Below are 24,095 nucleotides of genomic sequence, written 5' to 3'. Positions count from 1 at the left end.
AGGGAAATACTAACCTGCCTTGCCGCTGACACACACACATCCTCTTCAAGCAGTTCAGCCTTTCAAAGAGGATCCGTTTGAACGCGTCTATATACATTGACCCGACTGAGGTTAAATGACAAGCCAGTATACTTAATTAAAATGAGTTGCTTTGTTAAAAAGCAACGGCAGTAACAGTAGCAGCAGCAGTCCGGTGTATAATATTTTTTTTTTAAAAGGTGTGGGAATGCAGTGATGTGTAGATGCTGCCACTGTATCCCAGACAAAGTCAGATACGATGTGCGCGGCTGACGGGATATATTTGGACACTAGTGATGCTCTGAGAGCTGTGCTGATCTTAGAGAGAGAGAGAGGGAGAGAGGGGAGAGGAGAGAGAGGGAAAATAACACACACACACACACACACACTGTCGGCCAAATGTGACAGCGGCCGCTCATAATTTGTAACAGCTGCTGCACTGCTGTGGGCAAACCAGCGTGGAGGATGGATGAAAGACGTGGTTACAAATGTTTAACTTGTGCAATAAGTGTCAATAATAATGGCTGGACTTACCTCCATGTCCGCGTTACTCGCTTCAAATCCTCCCTTCCTTGTTTGCGAGATGGTCCAGGTTAATTGTTTACGGATGCATAGTTATTTGATCGATGCAACTGCAGCAGCTAACAAAAAGACCAACATCGGTACTATCGATTTGACTGGGTAGAGGTGTCATTGAACTGCAGGCGCGGTGCTCCCGGGGCGTAAGTGAGAGAGACAAAATTAGATTAGGCTTTACTGTCCGGTTGAAAGTGCGGGTATAGGCTGCAGCTGGTGCAACTAAAATGGACTTTTGCAGCGATAGAAATAGTGAAAGCATAAATGGCAAGTGAGAAGGTTATCTTGAGAAGTTAAGGAGCACGGAGGGGAGGGAATAAAAGAGTTAAAAGTACCGCCCCTGTTAGGTCTCTTTGTACCTGCAGTAGCAGCAGCAGCAGCAGCATCACTTTTCGCTTACGAGTTAAAGGCGTGAGAGCAAGATTTAAACAGGAGACTTTCTAAGCCACAATTGCGCTGCAGGTTATTTAATCCAGCGCTGGCAAGCGTGGTTTCGTAATGGATATGAAAATCTGAGGTTAGTGAAGGTGAGAATCTAGGTTGTCCTTCAGGGATGTTGCAAGTATGTTTTGGGACGTATGGGAGCCCGGATACACCGCTGGCTACTGCTTTTCGAAACACGAATGAAAACTGATTTCAAATGCTTGTAAAATTATGAAAATAATGCAGAAATAGTCTTATAAACTTTACAGTTTAAAAAAATACCGACTGGAAATATTATATGTTCTTAAAATTTACCTAAATATTCCCCCAATATTTCAAATTAGAATGACTACTCGGTCCTTATTGGTTTTTAATTAAACGCAAACAATTTCACGGCACTGAGCATTATCAGGGACACGTGTTATTATAATATATTTTTCATCTGTAAATATGAAAACTATATTCGTGAACTGTGAACATTTGCTTCCTGTCTAATTTGTTCCCTCTTCCTTGTGGATTTTGAAAATCCCAAAACAGGGACAGCATCGCCGTCAAAACTACTCTGTACCTTTAATTATGACGCATGACGGAAGATGTAGTAATCTTCAACTGGCTAGAAAACGTTCTTGTGCCGGGAATAAACTACAACTACCACAAGTCTTTCCGCGTACGTCATTTTTTTTCTTTTTCACAAACAACAATGGCGTCGCACGGAGCAGATGCGGGTTCCTCCAAGCCCATAGCATCTTCGGAGGAGCAGCAGGGAGAGAGAAAACCAGCGGCCGTGTCGTTTGGTTTCACCAAAACAGCTAGTAAATTTAAACCGTTAACGAGCGACGCTCAGGCCAAGAAAGATGACAGAGATTACCTGACAGGAATTCATGGAAATGAGCTGCAAAGGTAGGCTTTTTCTGCTAATGCTAACATAACGTTTCGGTGTCATTTACCGGTTACGTTTCTAATCTTAGCTAGTCATTGTAATTACTGTGCTTTTTGACAATGAATAATTATGTATAATTGTTATATGGACACAGTTAGCAACGCAAACTGTTATTTTGAAACGGCCCCGCCTGACAGCGCTCTAATTTTGTACTTTGGTGCAGTTCAAAGCCAAGTGAGAAACCCAAGGAGCTCATCATCCCTCTGATCCAGAAGAACCGCTGGCACAAGCCGGACCAAGTGGGCCAGAACTCAGAAAATGGAGGCAAAATAGAAAACACAACCCAAGACAATGACTCTGTGGAGTCTCAAGCTGTTAAGGAGCTCATTGAAGGTTTGTGTATGTGTAGGAAGCAGGGCTGTGAGTACCATTAGATAACACAAATCGCCTAAAACTTCTCTTTACGTTCATAGATTCGCGGAGGCAGCTTGATCTGTGGCAAAATGGCCCTAAGTCAGAAAACATAAACCTCTCCATCCCCCTGTTAATGCAAAACAAAGTGCCAGAAGGCTTTGAGGATGGAGACCAAGTAAAGGTGGACCTGAGGCCTGAATCTGTAAGTATGGAGAGCAACATAAGGACATAAATTCTATTCTATTTGCTGTGAAGTTCACAGTATTATCTTGCCAATATACACTGCTGAAGGGTATAATATTAATTTTATTTTTATACAAAGTTTAGAAGTATAGACAAGAAGCTGCACTATGTCTTGTCTATGGTGCAGGACATGGATGAGAACCGTGAGATAGTGGTGAGGTGTGCTTGTGATGGTGATGGACAGGATGACAGGTAACGTCAGGCAGGAATGAAAGTCAGTACAATATACAATACAATACAACTTTATTTATAGAGCACATTTAAAACCCAACGGTATACCAAAGTGCTTCACATAAAAGACAGAAAATAAGACATAAAAATTATAAATATTAAATATTATTAAATATTATAGGACCTTAACAAAGTTCCAAGTACTCTAACAGGTTAGTGTCACTAATACACAATATACAAAAACAATAGAAAGGCACACACTAGAGAACAAGAATAAAGGTTTGTGTGACGGAAGAGGATGCCAGAGAAAAGGGTGAATGAAGTCCGATGAACTACTTTGGTGACTCCTAAAGGGAAAACTGATTACACAGACTTTTTTAGACATGCCTGTTTTTATTCATATCCAGCTGTTTCTACTACAGCTGAACTGTACTGACTAAGAAACGTGAAAATTCCAGAGTGATTTGGGCAGCACAATGGTTTCCTCACACCAAGGGGTCCTGGGTCTGAACCTGACAATTAACTGGGACTTTGCATGTTCTCTGTGTTCTTGGTTATTTTAGCTACTTTTCAAAGATGTGTGTAAGCTTAGTTGAGGTTATGTTCAGGATGTTTCCCACCTCTCAGCCTATGACAGTTAAGAAAATAAATGATGAAATAAATAAATGTGTAGAAATATGGAACTATTTGTTTTGATGATAATTTTCTAGAAATCACCTTTTTTGCAATATATTTAAAACAAATTTTTATATTTAGAAAAAATGGTGAAAATGGAATTAATGGATAAAAATGCAAATAAATAAAAAAAAAATACATAAATAAATAACATGCAGTATGGAATTAAAAAAAAAACATCAAAATGAACATTCAGGTCTGTAGCCACACAGTATATTTGGAACTACAAAAAACTAATACCTGATTGTGACAGCATTAAAGGGCTTGAACATGGAAAACCTGATGATATATCCTAAAAGACAGCTTCTTATTAGATGTTGAATTTCAGTCTTTGCTCAGGGAAAAGTCTGAAATGAAAGGATACCATAGAAATGACAATTTAAGGAACTGATACATAACTCTTGTATTAAATTTAAACTAGGTGTTAAAAAAAACAAAAAAACAAACAACTTTAGTTGTCTTAAAAGTTAAAAAATTTGACTCTAATATGACAATTAACTGGAACAATATTGCACTTACAAAATGAATTCTGTGTTTTGTTTTGGGATATAGCCCATGCATGTTGAAAAATATATACATAAATTGTCTTAAATTAGTCAAATTAGTCCTGAAAACATACCTGTGGAAATTTTGGTCCCCATTAGATTTCTGTATGGACATGAGTCCATATCCTATTATATCCACATCCTATTATATCTCAACAATGTTGAGATATAATAGGCATATTCAAATACCTATTATATTGCCCTTACAGTTAACCCTGCATTGTTTTAAAACAACAAAAACAAAACAAATAAAGTAAAGCAAAACTAACACTGAAACCAATAAAAACATAAAGATGTTTAAACATTTTTAAAATAAACTGAATTTAAAACAAAACAAAAAAATGTTGAATGAAATGCTAAAAAATAATGAAAAAAGGGAAACTATTATGACTGTATCAAATGTGTATAATCTACAATATAATCTATTAGAAAGCAGTGAGCAAATAAAAAAGCCAGACAGTGCAAACTGTCTGGTAGACTGGCTGCTTTGACTCAGACGGAAATTTGAGTGTGGGAAAGTGCTGACTCTGGACTGGGAGACACCCCTGCATACATACACAGCGACACACACTTTGTCATTACAGTAAGACTTTGGTAGCAGGCGAGCATCAGAGTCTCCCAGAGACATAAAGGCAACCAATTGGGTCTCTCTCTGTTTCTTTTCATGTAAAGGCCTCACATGTCTTCTCACTGTCATCCCATATCTGCTCTGTCACTGTGGATGTGACTAGCAAAACACGAGAGTCAGGGAAAATTTGCTCATGGTGCCCCTGAGCTCATTTTCATGCAGCATCCTCTGCGAGGGCTCCCAGCCCCCTTTAGAGGAAGACCTTCAGTGGAGAGAGATGAGCAGGGCTACTGCTGCTGTAGCTGCGGCCTGTTGACTCTGAGTCAGCCGGGACTGAGTCTGACAGCCTGTGGCCAAAAGGCTGAGTAAGACCGGCATGACAAGCTGTTTCTCTCTGTCAGCTGCAACAAACTATTTTTGTTGTGCTTTATAAGTCAAAGATTACATAAGCACCTTGTTTAGCCCGTTGGGAATTTTTAATGCAGACTGTGATGTCTGAATTTTTGAATATAATATGCTTTAATTTCCAAAATAATTTTGCAGTATTTATTTGTCAGTCAACAGAGGCAGATTATGAGCGTGTTCCTGTTGAGGCTTATGGACTTGCAATGCTTAAAGGGATGGGTTGGAAGAAGGAGGAAGGCATAGGACGTACCTTTAAACAGTAAGTAACAAATTGATAGTTCTGCTACACTGACGTTTTAACACAGTGGTGTTCAAATGTATACTGGAACAGCAAGTAAACTGGCAAACAATTAATTGGCAGCTGTTATGATTGCTGCATATCAGATTAATTCCTGTGGATTTTCTTATTAACCTACAACAGTGGCACAGACTATAAAACTAAAAATAACTAATAACTGTGCATTATTCTTCACCTACATAGAAGTAAAGCATTTAAATCTTTAGCCTGTTTTACAACCTGAACATGTCTATTCATGTCTATTGATTTATTCCTGTGCCTGCCTAACTGCTATAGAGATGTGAAGCCAATTGAGCACCAGCTGCGTCCGAAAGGATTGGGTCTTGGAGCAGATCGTTCGGCAGTAAAGGACCTGGAGCCCAGCAAACATCAGCGTCCCCCAAAGCCAGGCGAGGAGCGGGGAAAGGAGGAGGAGCTAGTGATGGGTCCCGGGGGTTGTGTGCTGATACAATCGGGGCCACATAAAGATCTCTATGGCAAGGTAGAGTTGATCTAGAATCTGTGTGGAACAAAGTCAGCATTTCCCACACAAGGACTGTATTAGACATACTAGCCAAATATATTCAGTGACTCATTTGGGTATTTTTATTTATTTATTTTAACTATACAAGTGTATGATTCAATTGTAGATACTCTTCTCACAATTATTTTGCAAGTTCAGTCTGCTAACAAGTCCGCCCCCTACACCCTTTCACTCCATAGCAAATGTAAGAGATTCTAATTAGGGGTAGAGTAGAAATACAACAGCAACCTTTGAGTCTTCCTCACCTTCCTGCACCGGAGACAGGAACTTGTAACGAACATCTTTGGCAATTTATTCTGCTGTCAGATTATTGAGATCTTCTTCACCTGTTATAACATGCACCTATTTTATTTCATTTTCTGAAATCCCACACTCTGTCTTCTTTTTCATTACCACCATATTTGTATTTTATCATGAAGAAAAATAAATAAATAATTATGAGACATTTCACAAAACCATGTATAAATCATGGGTTGTATTTATGAAATAATCTCATGGAACTCATTTTTGTGCGGTTATAGTAAGATGGTATTTCTGCAGACTCATTGAGGAGGGCTGCGCAACACATTTCGATTAAAGGCTAGTCAGTTTGGAACTGCTTGTCATGTAGTGTGTACCCTAATATAGAATCACAGACAGTGGCAACATGTAGGGGCTGGAGTGGAGTTGAGTGCTTGATGTTTGAAAACTGGTTCACTTGTTAGTCATGTGTGCCGTGGTTGAAAGGACTCCAGTTTCACCATCTTGGACTAGAGTAGTGATATAGTCCTTGTTCAGCTCTGTCGATCTGCTGCAAGCTGGAGCAGAAGCCCCCAGCGAACCAGAACCAGCAGCAGATGGAGAACTGGTTCATGCTTCGGTACACAGAGCAGAACGAGGACTATCGTTCCCATCTGCAGTCAAGGCGTGGAGCTGGAGTCTGTCCAGTGGCCACTCACTGTGGGAGGCAGCTGTTTATATTTTTCAGTTATTTGTTATAAAGTTCTTGGCTATCACACACAGGTGCATACACGTACAGGCGTGTATGCACGCAGACATACACCAGGTTCTAACGTTAAACCTGTAAGAAATGTAATTGTTTTGTACTACCCACTTCTGACTATGTATTTTTCTTTGCCTGAGGTAGATAGAAGGTGTTGATCCAGACAATGCTCGAGTCATGGTGAAGTTGGCTATTGGCAGCAAGGTTGTGACGATTAGCCAATACGCCATTAAACTGGTGGAGCGCAAGGAATATGAGAAATACAGCAAAGATCTCAGTGAGTAACTCTGACTTTTAAAAAAGTGACCTTTATTTTTTCCTGCATAACGAATTGGAAGAAATCTCACTTAAAATATGGTGACATTTCATTAAATACCAAAATTCTGTTTTGTAAAAAACTTGTATTGCTATTGTAGTTACATATAATACAGATTAATTTTTTAATTAAATATCTAAGGGATCCTGCTGTTATGTAGTGTTCTGGGAATCAGACTTATCCTTTTCAGTGACATTTCACCGAACAGAGATTTAGCCACAGCCTGTACCTACGTTAGCCAGCAGTGTTTTTCCTAGAATGAAAAGGCCATGAAGAATAACTCTTTCAGTACTGTTGTCTGTGTTTGCAAAAAAAATTTTTTTTTAATGCCATCTAATACTGCTTTTCCCCAACAATTAGGTCGCCTCAGTAAAGCCCACAAAGACAAGGAAAGGGAGAAAGAGAAGGGAAAGGATCAAGAGAGAGAGCGTCAGAGGCGGGAGGAGAACGAGAGGAGTAGTAACGGCGACAAAGTAAAACACAAGTCCTCAGAAAGAGATCGAGAAAAAGACGAGAAGAAGAGGAGACACAGAGAATCAAGTCAAGACAGGTACATTTTCACTAAGAGATGTAATATTTCAATAATGAGCATTTTAAAGTGAATTATCTGATGGTTTTTTACTTACATTATAATTTTAACAGCATGTTCTCTGCTTACATGTGTTCATCTGCTGTTTGTTTTGTAGAGATAAGCCTCCAGTGAAAGAAGCAAGGCGACCACCAGCTCCCCCGTCCTGGCTCCAGAGAGACCTGAAAGTTCGCTTTATAGACAAAGCGTTCAAAGGGGGCAGGTACTACAATTCAAAGGTACCCCAGCTTTATTACACCTTTCTATGTCAGTTATTAACAGCTTTGAATTAACAGATTTTAATGTGTTGAAGCTACAGGCAGATAAAAAAATTAAAGGAAAGGGCAAGCTGATAGGGAATCACATACCACCACAGCTTCATTGTGCCTTCATTAGATTTTGGTGGGATTTTTAACTTTTCTGACAATAGCAGGCTTAAACGGTATAACGAACTAAACAATTCCTAAATAACATCAGAAATACAAATTTATTGAAATAATTATTCATTTCACGAATGTACTACAGCCATACAGCCAGCCCGCACGTCTCACTGTTGCAGTCTATGTGGCACTGCATTCCTGATTTCTCCGTTCTCCCTGTTATGGGAATTCATAAATAAGAAAGGAGGAAAATAAAACATTGTGTTAGCCTTGCGACAGACTGGCGACCTGTCCAGGCAGCACCCTGCCTCTCGCCGTAAGACAGCTGGGATAGGCTCCAGCCCCCCCCCCCCGCGACCCTGAAAAGGATAAACGGCACAGAATGGATGGATGGAAAATTAAACAAACAGCATCTTATGACGTGAACTTAGTTGGGAAGTAATTTAATCTAGAAAACTGGGCTGGGGACAACATGACACTTGTAGAACTAAGTGGTCTCTGTTTTGTTAGGTTGCTCACCTGCATCAATAAGGTGGAGTTTCAGGACTTGCTCCATTTACTACTTGAAGTTGTCATTGTTCACAGCTCACTGAGCTCAGTTGCCACTGCTGGTAGAGACTGCCCTCTGGTGGTGTTTCTGGGCAGCATGCCATGATAGATAGCTTTATAGAAATGGATGGTCTAGTTTTGGGTTGTTTTTTTTTTCTGTGACAGTATTGAAAATCCTGCTGTCAGGATTTCTAAATACCCTACAGTTCAGCTCAAGCCTACTTTGCACTGACTCTCTAAGTCTTTGAAATTCTACCGGGGCCATAAATCATTCTTGTGAAAATAAATTCTCCCATTTGATGCTTTGATGATGGTTTTAGAGAGTACTAATATGACATGAGTAGTTGGTTTAAGATTTGGTGACACATCGAAGTGTGACTACTTGTTTACCAGTGATGGGGCCATTATCATCCAGGAAGAGCCCACTCCCACTGTGATAGAAATGTTAATCCCCCAGAACAACTTTGTATTAAGTGCAGTATCCCCAACAGGGACAGAAAAATAGCCCTCACAGCATAAACAAGCTGGATATACCCCCATTGTAAGGTTAGGGACTCAGGATTTTCCTTTAAATTGTTAGCGGTGTGCCAGTTTGCATTAGAGATGGCTTTATTAGATGTGAAAATAAAGGACTAGAAAGCCCTTTTTAATAGCCTTTTTTAGTTTTCACACTCTATATAGAAAACTTTTAATCCTAAGCAGCTAAAATAGACGAATCACTGCTTTGTTATCATCATGTAGCATGTCAGAAACTACTTTATCTTTCAAGTGTGTTCACTTTTTTGAGAGTCAGACATTAGTTGTAGTTAGTTTTAAACCAAAGTATCGGCATTCACAGAAAAGCCACAGAATGTTGCTGTGATAATTGCAAACCTTCAGTTTCCGTCAGAGCTCTTAAAATAAGTCTGTGCAGATGCAAGTGGAGGATGTCCTGACGCCGTCTACCTGTGTGTGCCGAACTGAAGAGGGAAGACTGTTAGACGGTGAGTTATTAGTGTGATCTCGGGCTTGCTTGGTGTTATTTTTCTCAGTCTGTGGCGTTCGTGTTTTCTGTTGCCTAATTGGAGCTTGTCAGGAAATGTGTAAAATGTGTGCTGTCACTGTCTCTGCTGAATTCCTTATTCATCTAGCAAGTTAAGGTGTTTTTAGCTGCTCATAATTTGCATGAAAAAAGCTTTTTATGTAGTATATTTATATCGTACATAGTATAAAACAAGCTATAAATTAATCACTGTTATTGTGAGGTGTTTAAAGAATAGACAGATATGACTTTTTTTGTTAGAATTTGAAGGAAAAGTATGGCTTTATTTGTTTTTGAAGGTTTGTTAAATCTCTTTTTTTCCATTTCTTTGCACATAATGATGAATAAGTTATAATTGTTGACCAGTAGATTAATTTGTAATGCTCATTTTCTTTTCCCTCAGGTTAAGTTTCCCAGGTCTGCACCTTTGCATATTTAAATATAAACGTGTATAGGTGCTCGCAGCTAACTTTCAACAATGCAAAGCAAATATGGATTTTTTAAAAATAGTTGAACTATCCCCTTTGGCACGACCGAATCTCCAGAATAACCAGTCTTCTATACTGTTTACAGTTAGTTAATTTGAGAGATATGTACAGTTTTAATCTGTTAGGATTATACTTAGATCTTTTCTGTCATGATAAGTTTTGTTTCTGTGTTTTGTTTGAAATGAACTTCCTATTGTCCTGCTGCAGTTGTGCTTTCCAACAGCTAATTTTACACAATGCTATCATGTCAAATCAGTCACTTTAAAATCATGTCAGCATAAAAGTGTTCAGAATCTTTAGGCGCAGGACAAGAATCTGTTTGCAGATTACTTACAGGTAAATGGTCCTGTTGAAGAGCAAGGGGAGGGATTACTGATTATTGTTATTGCCAAAATATAACCTTGAGTTAGAATAATATTTTACATTTTATTTGTTCTTTAAAATGTATTTGTTGCAAAAATAATAACAGGACTTCTTACCACAGATATCTGCTGGCTATGGTGGAAGCATTGGTTATTGTTCTGAGAGGTTGGTCTGCTGATTTAAATCTGGCAACCAGACTTCCCAGATTGGGGATTAATTTGATTCTTTTTCCTTATTGGTTATTAGCAAACTTACAGTGGCTTGCAAAAGTATTCGGCCCCCTTGAACTTTCCCACATTTTGTCAAATTACAGCCACAAACATGAATCAACTTTATTGGAATTCCACGTGAAAGACCAATACAAAGTGGTGTAAACGTGAGAAGTGGAACGAAAATCATACATGATCCCAAACATTTGTTACAAATAAATAACTGCAATGTGGGGTGTGCGTAATTATTCAGCCCCTTTTGGTCTGAGTGCAGTCAGTTGCCCATAGACATTGCCTGATGAGTGCTAATGACTAATGCCGGGCTCACACTGTGCGATTTTTTTGGCCCATTTTGAGCCGATTTTTGAGTCGTGCGACCGTTTTGGCGATCGGCCCGATTTTGGCCTTCATCGTGCGTCGTGCATCGTGTAGTATACGCAGTGTTGGGTAAGTTACTTTAAAATAGTAACTTAGTTACATTACTAGTTACTTCTATCAAAAGTAACTCAGTTACTTCAAGTTACTCGTTACTTTCAAAGTAACTAGTTACTAGGGAAAGTAACTTTGGTTTTACTCAGAATTCTCTTGTTAATGTGTTGCTTCCATAACTTTGCCAGTCTTCTAGCTTGCTTACTTGCCACAAGTGCACTGTGCCACCTACCAATAGAAAGGAAAAGATAATGTGCATATTTCCACGAGAGAAATCCCACGCCTGGACCGTCATTGACTGCTGCCATAATTCTAGCCTATGTCACAGCGTCATGTGCGCCTTTTACATCCAACACAAAAACTGCAGTCGTGGTGCTTTGATTGTACTCAGAACTCGGAAATTCTGCCTTCTGAATAGGAAGATGTAGGTAACACCAGACTGCAGATGAGCTGCATACAGGGCTGGACTGGGACAAAAAATCGGCCCGGGCGTTTTGACTGACCGGCCCGCCATTATAGGAAAAATCATAAAGCCTTTGAATGAAAACAAACGCTGTTGTGACAGTGATGTACACTGTTTGATGGTATATATGCATCAATCTATCAATCGTTTGTTGTAAGATTCAGATAATTATTTTTTAAAAGCTAGATATTTTAAATGAGAATAAGAAAGAAAAGTATTTCCTTGTGCCCACCTCTCCCTGTTAATGCCCTACCTGGCCCCCCTGGCAAAAACTTTGCTAGACCCGCCCCTGCACAGTTACCAGCTGTCAGCTACATAAAAAAAAGGATCCTGGTGTTATTTGTCTCTCAGAAACAGTTCATAACTTCCCTTCAACTCATTCATGTCACCTAAAAGGTAAACCTGTTTCTCCATCACCTGTTCAGCTCTGATGATTCAGTAAGGACATCTCCTGGTTTCATCTTCATGTTTCCCTCTCACCAGATAACCAAACCATCATGACCAGCAGCTTTACAGCTGTGGCTCCAGCAAACATCAGCTGATAGTAGAAATTAATATTAAATAAATTATAACAACACCTGATCAAGCTTAAACGTGCTGCTGTTGTTTAACGCACATCGGCTGGTTTCCTCTCTCTGGCGCAAAGTGGGCGATAAACAAACAAGAGAGAAAAGCCGATCAGCTGATCACTGATCAGTTTTCATGATTGAAGTAGAAACGGGAGAGGGAGGGGGAGAATGAAAGAAGAAGAGGCAGCTGTGCAGCAAACACAGAATAACTCCAGCTTTGTGTCTTTTTCATTGTAGCTGAATTACGGGACAAACTGTTCCTTTTCATCTCAATAAGAAACGCGTAATATTTTCTGTGAATACCAGACGGGACGGTTGGCAACTCTAATAACTTATGAACAAAATAAAGTTCAACATCATTAACTTCATAGCACCCACCCAGCTGTATAGAAACTCCGTCATGCTAGCTAGTACGCAGTACGGAAAAAGTCAGAATAACGAAAATAAACTCCACCTAAACTTGGTTTATATCTGACCCAGATAGACTGCAGGTCATAACTTCTTACCTGAAGTTCAGTTCACACTTGGACCGGCGGCTGCCTCGGGTCTCTTTTCCTTCTGCGTCCCCTTTCCCTCATCCACCTGCTGCCTCCACCACTTGCTAATGTTACTGAATCTGTGGAAGCTCCGCGATAGCCACCACACGAAGTAACGAGTAACGACCCTATCTAAATCCCAGTAACGACTAACGCGTTCCTGATTTTGGCATAATAACTAGTTACCGTGCTCGTTACCACAATAATAACGTAGTTACTGTAACGCGTTACTTAATAACGCGTTAGTCCCAACACTGAGTATACGTGGGGTAACGAAGCGATTAACACCTCACGACCAGCTCCCGATCATCAATCGCTTGGTCGCAGTTTCTCACACTGCGCACGCGCAAACACAAATGTCAGCGAAAAAGACTGCGCAGCACGGCAGTGCAGCGTGTGATCTGGACACAAGCAGTGTTGCCAACTTAGCGACTTTGTCGCTATATCTAGCGACTTTTCAGACCCCCTAGCGACTTTTGTTCTAAAAAAAAGTCGCTAAAAAAAGACGTGAAAGCGCATATCGCTTTTACTCTCAACAAGCAGCGGGTGCTGTAACGCAGTCAGTTCTTCTTTTACTCTTATGCTGTTTTGTGGATCAGGTTTAAAACTACTTATAAACACACACACACACACAAAGTAACTCCACCAGAGTGCCTATTTTGGGTCACTTATGCCGGTCCAAGCCCGGGTAAAGGAGCAGGGTTGGAATTGTGACATTAGAAGAAACAATAATTGCTAAAAGAAATTTAATTTGTAGTTCTAAATAAATTCTAAATGCATATAGGACTTTTTTTGCTCACTTTATGTCTCGTCCACGATGTTATTTCTCTCTCCAGCAGCGTAGGTTACAATTACATTAGCATGACCAATTATGCAAATTAGGTGATGACGTCATTTAGCGACTTCTAGCGACTTTTAGGACAACCAATAGCGATTTTCCTTACTGAGGAGTTGGCAACACTGGACACAAGCGATGGAGGCACTTGTAGAACTTTGGAAAGCTCATCCGAGCCTTTTCGATGTGGCCTCACAAAATTATCACGACCACAACAACGTGAAAATAGTTGGATAGACACTGCTGCTCAATCACAGCTGCCTGATCAATGTTTTTCATTAGCAATTTAGCAAAGTTGATGGCGGTGGTGTGCGTGTCTGTGTGAGTGAAAGAGGGAGAGCGAACGACAGAATTTCTGTTATAACCTTAATTTTATGGACGCACAGTGTGAGACCCTGCATCGTGACCTACGAACTTCTAACCCCTGCGAGTCAATCGTACAGTTTGAGCAGGAGCTGAATCGCGCGACTGACAAAATCGCACAGTGTGAGCCCGGCAAGAGAATACTGGGAACAACAACACCATGAAGTCCAAAGAACACACCAGACAGGTCAGGGATAAAGTTATTGAAAAGTTTAAAGCACGCTTAGGCTACAAAAAGATTCCCCAAGCCTTAAACATCCCACGGAGCACTGTTTAAGCGATCATTCAGAAATGGAAGGAGTGTGGCACAACTGTAAACCTACCAAGACAAGGCCGTCCACCTGAACTCACAGGCCGAACAAGGAGAGCGCTGATCAGAAATGCAGCCAAGAGGCCCATGGTGACTCAGAGAGATGCAGAGATCTACAGCTCAGGTGGAGGAATCTGTCCATAGGACAACTATTAGTCGTGCACTGCACAAAATTGGCCTTTATGGAAGAGTGGCAAGAAGAAAGCCATTGTTAACAGAAAACCATAAGAAGTCCCGTTTGCAGTTTGTCACAAGCCATGTGGGGGACACAGCAAACGTGGAAGAAGGTGCTCTGGTCAGATGAGACCAAAATTGAACTTTTTGGCCAAAATGCAAAACGCTATGTGTGGCGGAAAACTAACACTGCACATCAGTCTGAACACACCATCCCCACTGTCAAATATGGTGGTGGCAGCATCATGCTCTGCGGGTGCTTCTCTTCAGCAGGGACAGGGAAGCTGGTCAGAGTTGATGGGAAGATGGAGCCAAATACAGGGCAATCTTGGAAGAAAACCTCTTGGAGTCTGCAAAATACTTGAGACTGGGGCGGAGATTCATCTTCCAGCAGGACAACGATCCTAAACATAAAGCCAGGGCAACAATGGAATGGTTTAAAACAAAACATATCCATGTGTTAGAATGGCCCAGTCAAAGTCCAGATCTAAATCCAATCAAGAATCTGTGGCAAGATCTGAAAACTGCTGTTCACAAACGCTGTCCATCTAATCTGACTGAGCTGGAGCTGTTTTGCAAAGAAGAATGGGCAACGATTTCAGTCTCTAGATGTGCAAAGCTGGTAGAGACAGACCCTAAAAGACTGGCAGCTGTAATTGCAGCAAAAGGTGGTTCTACAAAGTATTGACTCGGGGGACTGAATACCCCACTTTGCAGTTATTTATTTGTAAAAAAAAAATGTTTGGAATCATGTATGATTTCCGTTCCACTTCTCACGTGTACACCACTTTGTGTTGGTCTTTCACGTGGAATTCCAATACAATTGATTCATGTTTGTGGCTGTAATGTGACAAAATGTGGAAATGTTCAAGGGGGCCGATTACTTTTGCAAGCCACTGTAAATGTCAGAATCTGCTGGCTCTACTCCTGAGTGCTGCCTAGTTGGTATTACTGTAGAAATTCTTCAATGAATGACCCAGCGTTTCTTTTTTCTTTTCCTGTGGCAGATGTGAAGCAGGACATGCTGGAAACTATTGTCCCAAAAAGTGAATATGATTCTGTAATGGTGGTACTGGGTGAGCACAAGGGAAAGGTGAGCAAAGTAACCTCACTGCTTTATATATATTTGTTTAAATCTGATTAGCTAATGCTGATCACTATATTCCCACCTGATTCAGGTTGGCCGTATTCTTCAGCGGGACAAGAACAAGTGCAGAGCGATGGTCCAGCTCGACAGATACGAGGATAAAGTGTTCACATTGGACTATGACTCCATTTGTCACTATGTTGGGGCAGCAGCAGACCACTGATTTCTGATGTTTACTGTAATATTCACTGTCCTTTTTCCATCGACTTCATCCGAGCTGGGGTTTTTTTTATTATTATTCAAGTATTATGGATTTTAAAAGATTGCAATTTTGTAATAAAAACTTGTCGAGATTTTTTTTCCTTGTACATATGGCAATGCAACAATTGAGAAAAAGCTGCAACAGATAATTTTCACAGTAGTCTTAAGTTTATTATCATGTTCACTGATGGGTCTAGTAACGAGAAGTGAACCTTTGGGTCATATAAAAACATATTTACAAATGCTCTACACGGCAGGAGTATGAATAGAGAAGCTGTCCAAAAAAGTTCAGCCCTTGATTTCTGACATGTACACATTTCACAATGAAAAGAAAAGCCTGTCAAACTATGATGTTTAGCATGTGAGCATAATGAAGACCAACTGTAGAGTTGTGGGTTTTAAGTTGCTGTCTTCGTAGTATTTGCTTTTACTCCTTGGGTATTTGGTTTGCTGCGTTAGCCCGAAGAACAGCTCCTGGACTCGGGTACGGACGCTGCTGGAAGAGAGGCCCCGCTGCTGTGGTGTCTGCACCCGTTTTTGCTTCATTACGTTTGGGCAGTCCACTTGACCACGACCCCCTGCAAAAATGAATACGTTTGTGTTAACTGCATTTGTAATCAGCACTACAATGTCTTCTGTGTCTGAAAAGGGGTTTTGTCAAGCCTGAGAAAACAACCTTGATCAAATTGCAATGACAATCTCAGCTTGGTCTTAGGAATATTTTAAACAGAAACCCTGGAGGTGTAGATCTTTAATAGACATTTCCACAGCAGACAATTTGGCTCATGGTGGCAGGAAAACTGCAAGTGAGGTAAATTTAGTTAATGATGGCTACAGTATGTTGCATTTACAGCTACAATAAGACTGGCTGCACATACAAGGATCATGAAACTAGCGTGCTGAAGTAGTTCTTTGAGTTGTTTTTATACCTGTGCTTTCTCTGACATGCCAAGTCAAAATGCTGTTTAAAAAAATAAAGTGTATGGCCCCTTCCCAGTGTTCACACATGTTCCTGCTTTGAGGGCTCAGAACTCATAAGGATACGAGGCCTTTCTGCAAGTCTTTATTTTATGCTCAAGGGAATAAGTGAGTTGTGATAAAAGCTGGTCAAATTTGGTCAAATATTAAGAATATCTTTTATGAAAATGAGAGGAAAACTAATCCAGTTCACTATGAACAATATGCTACTGCAATAAAATCTGCCTCTTGTTGAGGTTTTGTGCCTCGCATGAAATGTAGATTTATGTGAGCTCCCTAAACCAGGGATATCAGCTATGCTGATTACCATTTTGAATTTTGAGAGGACACGCTCAAAAACTGTACCTGTGCTATGTGAGGGTTTAGTTCTTACGTCTAAGATAAAAATGCATGGTGGGAATTGATTTGGTCTGTCTCTCATAACTATTTTTCAACAAGTGCAACACAATGATTCTGGCAAAATCAGAATACCAGAGAACGACCTGTATATAGCTTATATCGAGGTGACCATCTGTACTGTACCTTGGAGCATCAGAGTAAGCACTTGGATCCATGGGGTCCATCTCATCATCTTTTCTACCTGTAAAAAATATTAAGTGTTCAATATTCAATCGTGAAAGTCGCTGATGTGTAAACATGTAATGAATCGGATGTAAACATTACCTTTTTTGCTTCGACTGTATGGTGCTGCCTCATCTCTTCTCTGCTTTCTTCTGTCTCTGTCCCTCCCATCATCACGCTCTCTGTCCCGGTCCCTTTCCCTGTCCCTTTCCCGATCTCGATCCCTTTCCCGATCCCGGTCTCTGTGTCGTTCTCTGTCCCTGTCTCTGTCTGGTTTCTCAACTTGCTTCTCGCCTTTTTCATCTCCTCCTTCTACTAAAAACACAAGTTAAGGCAAGGATCACAAGATTAGCCATGGCTGAAATCTGTCAAAAGCAAACTGTATTCTGAGGTTGTACATGCAAAGTAGCACACGTCAACTGTAACAGAACTGAAATGTGTGCCTCTTGAAAACATTACATTATAGAGGCTGAATAAAAGCATACCTCTTATTTTCTTGGCAGGTTTTGTTATTATTGCAGATGGGTCATTTGGGGATAACCAGGCAACCATATCTGTCTCGACATTCCAGTAATAAGGAAGACCACTGTGTAAGGAATAGAAAACATTAGCGATTAATATTGCAACCACTAAATTAAATAAAACTTACTTAACAGTTTAAAAATACACTTTAGCTCTCCATGACAGTAGTTATAATGTTCAAGGACTTCTCAAGAATAAAATGAGAAACAAGAAAGAAAAAGTAATAAGCGCATTCTGATTGTGAAGTTTATAACAATCATTTTGAATTAAAGTATAGTATATCAAGTGTACATACCAAGCAGAGTCAAACACTTTGTACCAGTTTGGTGGTAGATTCTCCACTCTGGTGGCTTCATAATCTACATTGTTGTCATCATAATCTTCAGCAATAATCTCCTCATCTGCCCCTGGATTAATTGAAGGGGAAAAGGGTTTTAAAAAGGCATGGAAAAAAAGCACAAAACATAAGGAGAAATTCACGAAGGGTAGAGACCCGAATATGAAATCTGTTCCACTACCTTGCTCTGTTGGTTTAACAATCCCTCTCTTGGCCAATCGGGCCAGCAGTGCTGGAGGTAAAGGCATCCTGAAAGACGGAGTCCATGTGAAACTCTGTTCATATTATGGCTGAAATTCACTTGGGGTACCAAAATAACAGTTGCAGAACAAATGCTCATAGCACATTATTACACAGTATCAAAATAGTCTTAGATCTGTCATAAATCAGATAATATAATACATATCATTTACTTTCAATAATATGTACCCTTTGATTAATTAGGACATATAGAAACTCATCATTTACACACAAACCACTGAGTCACATGTGGCCATAAAGTAAAATGCACATGATTACCACCATTATATAGTTTAGTGATCTTTAATATAAGCACATTTTGTAATGGTTTCATTACTTTCATGGGCAATTTTATATATTAGACACAAGTCTTTAATTATTATTTTTTATTTTTATTTTTTTACCAGAGCAGAGGAAGAAGATCTGCTGTGAGCACATGCCACGCACCTCTAAGGACCAGCAGCAGACTCTCCACCATGGACTTCATCTTTCATCAATTATGTTTAATATTTTTGGTCCACCATTCATTTCACACTTTACTGAGCACTTGGTTTTGAAACAGTTCCCATATTTACCTGTTTTTTTTATTCTTAATCTTCTTCTTATTATTATTATCATTATTTTGTTTTGTCCATTTTTTTCTGGGACATTTCTTGTTTTCTGATAAGCGGAGATTAAGCCTTTACTGTAATAATTCTATCAAAAGCAGCTGTAACACTGCCCAGAACCACATTTTTGCAGCAGACTTGTCACATCTGTAGACCAGTATTTCCTGCAATAAATTACTGCTGGCTGTTTTGATGTCGATATCACAATGATGATCCTGAATTGTAGTTTAAAGCATGTATCCTGGGAGGTCTGAGAATGGCTAAACTCCTGAACTGTTATGTGTCCTGTCATCATTTAAAGTAATCTGCTCATAAAAATTAAAGTAACTCCATAATCCTAATAAAGAAATCAGTTTCTTAGGTTATATGGCCATCGTGCGCGAATCCCAGGTAAAACTTTGCTAGCTCCTTATCTTATGTGTATGTGCATGTGCATATATGTATTTACATATATGCACATACATATATATATTTTTTCTTTGTGATTATTTGTACCATGTACAATACGAACTGTTTCCTTTAACGAGAAACTAACACGCTTGCGGTGCATCCGTGGCTGCAGATGTAAGATTAACGCAATAAACAAAACTATGCGTCTCCAAAAAGCATCCACACCACACAAACACAAATGTTACCCTTTACTTCAAAAGACTGAACAACAAGAAATAATTAAATTCTTACCTTTTTTAAAAAAAAAGGTGGCCCTTTTTTATCGTCAAGCTAACGATACCTCTTTCCAAAACAGCATACACGGCGCGCTTAATGATGACGTAATCACGTCCTCTCGACAAAGACGACGACGTAAACAGACATGGAGGAGTATGCCCGAGAGCCCTGGTAAGATTCGATTTTAAGCGTTTTTTTGTATTTTAGAACTAATTAAGTTGGAGTCAAGTGTTGACTTTTATAAATTTCATACTCAGCTTTGATGTGAGAGTGAGCAGAAAGGCTCTGTGGTTGTTGCGGCCTGCTTATTAAAGGCATATAAAAAAGATAAAGAAGTTATATGGAGGCGCCCTCTGTACACACAATAAGCTGGTAGAGTCACCTTTATCTGAAAATGTCGCTGTTTTTAAGTGACAACTGGAGTTAGGATAGAAATTAAAAATAGTTCAGGGTGGATTAATCTGGTTCCAAACAGGCAGTACATGAAGTTTATTTATTTATTTATTTATTTATTTATTTATTTATTTATTTATTTATTTATTTATTTATCAAGTTAAGACACACCTCGAGCCAAGGTTGATCCCCTACAAGTCAAACTTTAATGACAGAGTTCAAAGGAACGGGATAAAGAATCCAGATATCGGCCACTTCATTAGGCATACCTGTCCACCTACTGATTAATGTAACCCTACATTCTGTCACTTGGCAACAACTTAGTGCATTTAGGCATTTGGACATGGTCATGACGCATTGCTGAAGTTCAGGCTGGAGAAGTTCAAACAGCCGATTTTTATTGATTTTGAACATCACATGATTGTTTTTGCTAGAATGGCCGATCTTTTGAGTATTCCCGAAACTGTTTAACTACAGCCTTTTCCCCACAAAATAATTTCTAGGGTTTTACAGAGAACAGCGTGAAAAAGAGAAAATATCCAGTGAGCAACAGTTATATGGTTGAAAAAGCTTTGTTGATGTCGGAGATCAGATGAGAGTGGCCAGACTGCTTTGAACTGAAGGCAGCAGTAACTCAAATAACCACTCCTTACAACTGAAGTGTGCAGTATAGCATCTCTGAATGGACAACATATCAAACCTCAAAGCAGCTGGGCTTTGGCAGGAGAATACTAAATTGTCATTTCCCTTCTCCACACCTCATTAGTTCATTCGCAACTGTTTGACATATTCATTTATGATGTTTGATATGTTTTATAACACAAACATAACTCAGAGGTGAGTATTTAGTTATTTGTGTGGCTTTAAGGAACTAGTTCTTCATCCACAGGTAATATACATTTCTCAGCCAGAACTGTGCCCATATTGTCTTCGGCTTCATCCAGACCCCGATAGATAACTTCTGCATTTTGTATATGAACTGGATGTTAGTTGTCAGATATATCTCCATTGTCAGTTTTCCTATCACATAGATATCCATTTCTCTCTTAACGCAGCCCCTGGAGGATAGTGGATGACTGTGGAGGTGCTTTCACAATGGGTGCAATTGGAGGAGGGGTGTTCCAGGCGGTCAAGGGCTTTCGAAATGCCCCTGCTGTGAGTTCAAAACACAGGTTTTTGTTTGTTCTCTGGCTTGTCAGGTTGTTAAAAGCAGAATTCAACTGAGCTCTAATATTTCAGGGTGTCGGACACAGGCTGAAAGGGAGTGCAAAAGCAGTGAGAGTTAGAGCTCCACAGATTGGAGGTGAGCAGTTCCTGTTTTTTGTTACACATGGCAGTTAGTTAGTAATATACCATTTTTTGTGTAGATTAAATTGTTTAGGTACAGTTAGCTTCATAAAAGTAGCTGAAGTCTGGTTACTTCTTATGTTGCAGGTAGCTTTGCTGTTTGGGGAGGGCTCTTTTCCACAATTGACTGTGGTTTGGTTCGTCTGAGAGGGAAAGAGGATCCTTGGAACTCTATAACCAGTGGTGCGCTGACTGGAGCCATCCTAGCAGCACGCAGTAAGGAGCTCATTAGCTCAAAAGAAACAATACACCACTGTGTCTCTGTGTCAGTAAATACAGCCCCAATTCTGAAAAAGTTGGCACGCTGTGTAAAACGTAAACAAAATTCCAAATTTTTTGGAATTGGGTTTCTACATTGGGATAATTAGCGTGACTCACTGAATATTGCATTTTTCTCCAGGTGGACCTCTAACAATGATGGGCTCTGCAATGATGGGGGGAATTTTGCTCGCTCTCATTGAGGGTTTTGGGATTCTCCTAACCAGATACACAGCACAGCAGTTTCAGAACCGTGAGTGAAGTTAAATATGTTTCAGAAATGATATTTAAACTGGGCAGAACCAATGATTTATCCGTAGTTTAGCAAAATGTCACATGATTAAATGTGTGAGTGGTTTTATACCCCTGTACTGGTGTCCACTCCTCAGTTTGACAGAATTATGGCTGGACTTCGGCATAGAGCAACATTTTTCATCTCACTGGTCCCATTTTTACTCACCCTCGCCACACTCGTAGCATTTTTTTGTTTCTATCAAAATGTTTTAAAGAACCTGAGGAAAATCATCCACTCTCTCAAAGTATTGTGCAGTTTAATTTGTGTTTCCTGTTTGATTCGTTTTTCCCAACAACACAATTTCTCACAATGTTAATGATATAACAACTTATAAAAAATTTTGAAGAATGTGAGACTATTAAAATCGTTTTTGTTTTTAGTGTTGCTATGAATCACCAGACAAATGTATGAACATCAGGTTGCCTCCAGCACAGCTCAAGTTAGATTTCCTGCTGAGACATGTCTTATTTTGGATGAGATTGTCACGGTTGATGTTGGCCAACCGTGGGGATGTGAGGAAAAGGAGGACCTATGCGCGGAGCTCTGAATGCAAGCAGTGCGTTTATTTACAGTGAATGGACAATAACAATAAATCCTCAGCGCGTTCCTGACTCCCGTGACATGTCCTCTTCCCAGTGCTAGTGTTCCTTGTCTCCGCTCCTCAGTGTCTGAGCACCCCGTGCTCGCTTCCCTCTCGTCTCCACGTTTCTCCTGCGGAAATAGCAAAGAGGCAGCCGTAAGACACGCACAATGCGGACTAACCGTACTAACTGGCCGAGAGACTAACGTGAAGTCACGCAATGATCCAGCATCGGATAGAGCTCCATCACACTCTTAAGCAGCTCCTCTGACGAGGCTTGATCAGCTGCAGGTGTGTGAAGGTCTTCAGGTGGGGCCAACCACCTGGCACACCCACCAGGCCTGAAGGTGCCTGTAAACAGGTGCTCCCAGATACACCTGCATCCACACACACACCCACATATACCTGCAAGCAGGGAGAACAAGGGACAGCAACACCAAAAACACATATAATATAAGACAAGTCCATAACTGCTCAGGGACCATAGGTAGCTCAGATCCAAGTCCCTGACAGTGATGAGCTGAGGAAAGGCTACGAAACCAAAAAGCCTGAATGCACAGCAGACCTAGACAGTAGTAATATTCATATAAATATTTCTGAGGGAAACATGGGTTATATATTGATTACATGCCAGTGAAGCATGAAAAACTGACTTTGTTGTGTCTTCTTCCTTGATTTCTCCAGCAATTCCCTTTGCAGACGACCCTAGTCAGTTACCACCAAAGGATGGAGATCATCAACATCAGGGGCAAAGGGGGCAGTTTCAGTAGAGAAGGTTCAGGACTGAAGCTGTGGACAACCAAAAGCATAACAGGAATGCCAGCACATGAACAGCATCTACCAGGATGACCAAGAGGTGGAGATACTGGTCCCTACTGGATGCTAATAGATACCTCAGGGACAAATTACTGTTTCAGTTATTTATGAGTAAATGATAATAATTTCCTCATGTTTGCACAACCTGAAAAATCAACGTTTTCAATATTTATGGTTATTTTGTTCAATGTGTAGTTCTCAAAACCACATAGTAAATTAAATTAGTTATTATAGCAACGCGTATCAATTAAAATAAATAACTTTCAGCTCATTTATATTCTTGCTGAGAGTTGGGGACAATGCTCAAGCAACCAAATAAGTTTTATCCAAAAACTGCTTTATGCTTCCAAAGATCTTATACTTGGGCCGATTATGTATTTTAATGACTGAAAGGCAGAAAGTTAAAGTAAGAAAACTGCACATCTTTAAAGTTTTGCATTAGAAAGATATTTATTCAAATATCAACGTTAATATTTATTTGCCTGTGAGGTGTTAAAGTCAGTTCAAAGGACATTTCAGGGTTTTTTTGTTGAAACTCAGCAAACCCTTTTTTAAAAAAATAGTTTTTGTTGATTATAAGTGTTTGTCTAGTCTGTTATCTGTGCACCATTTGTCACTTTAATTGCTGGATAAAGCAACAAAGCACTTTTTAAAAACCTGAAAGTCTCTCATTTCCTGAAATTAGCACCATCCACAAAAAATTCTATCAAATCGATCTGGTTACAAACTGTCAGCAAATATTTATTGTAATAAACGTACTGTGAACAATGTTCCTAACAATAATAAAGCTTCAGATGATCTTTAAAAATGTGATCGATTGTTTGTTTTCACGGTTGTGACTTCTTTTTCAGG

At 39.8% G+C, this 24,095-nt stretch overlaps 4 protein-coding genes across 10 annotated transcripts in view; 2 read left to right on the top strand and 2 right to left on the bottom strand.

Moving 5' to 3' along the window:
• The window catches only part of magixb (MAGI family member, X-linked b), a 51,134-nt gene extending 50,020 nt beyond the window's left edge, over positions 1–1,114 (bottom strand). For 2 of the 5 annotated variants that reach the window (XM_085147212.1, XM_085147214.1), the window contains exon 1: positions 15–476. In XM_085147212.1, the coding sequence (XP_085003338.1) occupies positions 15–97 (83 nt within the window). In that variant the 5' untranslated portion in view covers positions 98–476. Of the gene's footprint in view, positions 1–14; positions 477–552 lie in introns of those variants that run through there. The other 3 variants (XM_085147209.1, XM_085147213.1, XM_085147210.1) reach the window with 2 other exon arrangements.
• A 548-nt stretch (positions 1,115–1,662) lies between these two features.
• gpkow (G patch domain and KOW motifs) lies at positions 1,663–16,354 on the top strand. The gene is made up of 11 exons (XM_085147217.1): positions 1,663–1,917; positions 2,121–2,290; positions 2,371–2,513; positions 5,071–5,177; positions 5,493–5,697; positions 6,866–6,998; positions 7,398–7,587; positions 7,724–7,844; positions 9,448–9,517; positions 15,302–15,387; positions 15,473–16,354. The coding sequence occupies exons 1-11, from the start codon at positions 1,718–1,720 to the stop codon at positions 15,602–15,604; spliced, it is 1,557 nt and encodes a 518-aa protein (XP_085003343.1). The 5' UTR covers positions 1,663–1,717; the 3' UTR covers positions 15,605–16,354.
• pqbp1 (polyglutamine binding protein 1) lies at positions 16,031–19,665 on the bottom strand. Of its 3 annotated transcripts, XM_085147221.1 has the most exons (7): positions 19,570–19,665; positions 18,222–18,289; positions 17,999–18,110; positions 17,667–17,767; positions 17,284–17,496; positions 17,143–17,200; positions 16,031–16,220 (listed from the first exon to the last, which is right to left on the bottom strand). In XM_085147221.1, exons 2-7 carry the CDS (start codon positions 18,286–18,288, stop codon positions 16,070–16,072), a joined length of 702 nt encoding a protein of 233 aa, XP_085003347.1. In that variant the 5' UTR covers position 18,289; positions 19,570–19,665; the 3' UTR covers positions 16,031–16,069. The 3 variants fall into 3 exon arrangements, with proteins under 3 accessions (XP_085003347.1, XP_085003344.1, XP_085003346.1); XM_085147218.1 differs by having other exon boundaries at positions 16,031–17,200; XM_085147220.1 differs by having other exon boundaries at positions 16,031–17,200; positions 17,284–17,493.
• Positions 19,616–24,051, top strand: timm17b (translocase of inner mitochondrial membrane 17 homolog B (yeast)). The gene is made up of 6 exons (XM_085147222.1): positions 19,616–19,725; positions 21,003–21,102; positions 21,187–21,250; positions 21,382–21,510; positions 21,695–21,805; positions 23,112–24,051. Exons 1-6 carry the CDS (start codon positions 19,700–19,702, stop codon positions 23,195–23,197), a joined length of 516 nt encoding a protein of 171 aa, XP_085003348.1. The 5' UTR covers positions 19,616–19,699; the 3' UTR covers positions 23,198–24,051.
• Positions 24,052–24,095: the final 44 nt, after the last annotated feature.

Source organism: Neolamprologus multifasciatus, chromosome 20 (assembly GCF_963576455.1).
Source record: "Neolamprologus multifasciatus chromosome 20, fNeoMul1.2, whole genome shotgun sequence".
Classification (NCBI taxonomy): domain Eukaryota; kingdom Metazoa; phylum Chordata; class Actinopteri; order Cichliformes; family Cichlidae; genus Neolamprologus; species Neolamprologus multifasciatus.
This window is presented reverse-complemented; position numbering and strand designations above follow the sequence as displayed.

What these genes read in the sequence shown, in the direction of transcription:
- timm17b (XM_085147222.1), top strand. Translation starts at nt 19,700, where the DNA reads ATGGAGGAGTATGCCCGAGAGCCCTG. An exon ending in GCTTTCGAAATGCCCCTGCT is followed by an intron (nt 21,103 to 21,186) that starts GTGAGTTCAAAA and finishes CTAATATTTCAG; the next exon opens with GGTGTCGGACACAGGCTGAA. An exon ending in TAGAGCTCCACAGATTGGAG is followed by an intron (nt 21,251 to 21,381) that starts GTGAGCAGTTCC and finishes CTTATGTTGCAG; the next exon opens with GTAGCTTTGCTGTTTGGGGA.
- pqbp1 (XM_085147218.1), bottom strand. Translation starts at nt 18,288, where the DNA reads ATGCCTTTACCTCCAGCACTGCTGGCCCGATTGGCCAAGAGAGGGATT. An exon ending in TGTTAAACCAACAGAGCAAG is followed by an intron (nt 18,111 to 18,221) that starts GTAGTGGAACAG and finishes CAATTAATCCAG; the next exon opens with GGGCAGATGAGGAGATTATT. An exon ending in ATACAGTCGAAGCAAAAAAG is followed by an intron (nt 17,201 to 17,283) that starts GTAATGTTTACA and finishes TATTTTTTACAG; the next exon opens with GTAGAAAAGATGATGAGATG.
- gpkow (XM_085147217.1), top strand. Translation starts at nt 1,718, where the DNA reads ATGGCGTCGCACGGAGCAGATGCGGGTTCCTCCAAGCCCATAGCATCT. An exon ending in CATGGAAATGAGCTGCAAAG is followed by an intron (nt 1,918 to 2,120) that starts GTAGGCTTTTTC and finishes ACTTTGGTGCAG; the next exon opens with TTCAAAGCCAAGTGAGAAAC. An exon ending in ATAGGACGTACCTTTAAACA is followed by an intron (nt 5,178 to 5,492) that starts GTAAGTAACAAA and finishes TAACTGCTATAG; the next exon opens with AGATGTGAAGCCAATTGAGC.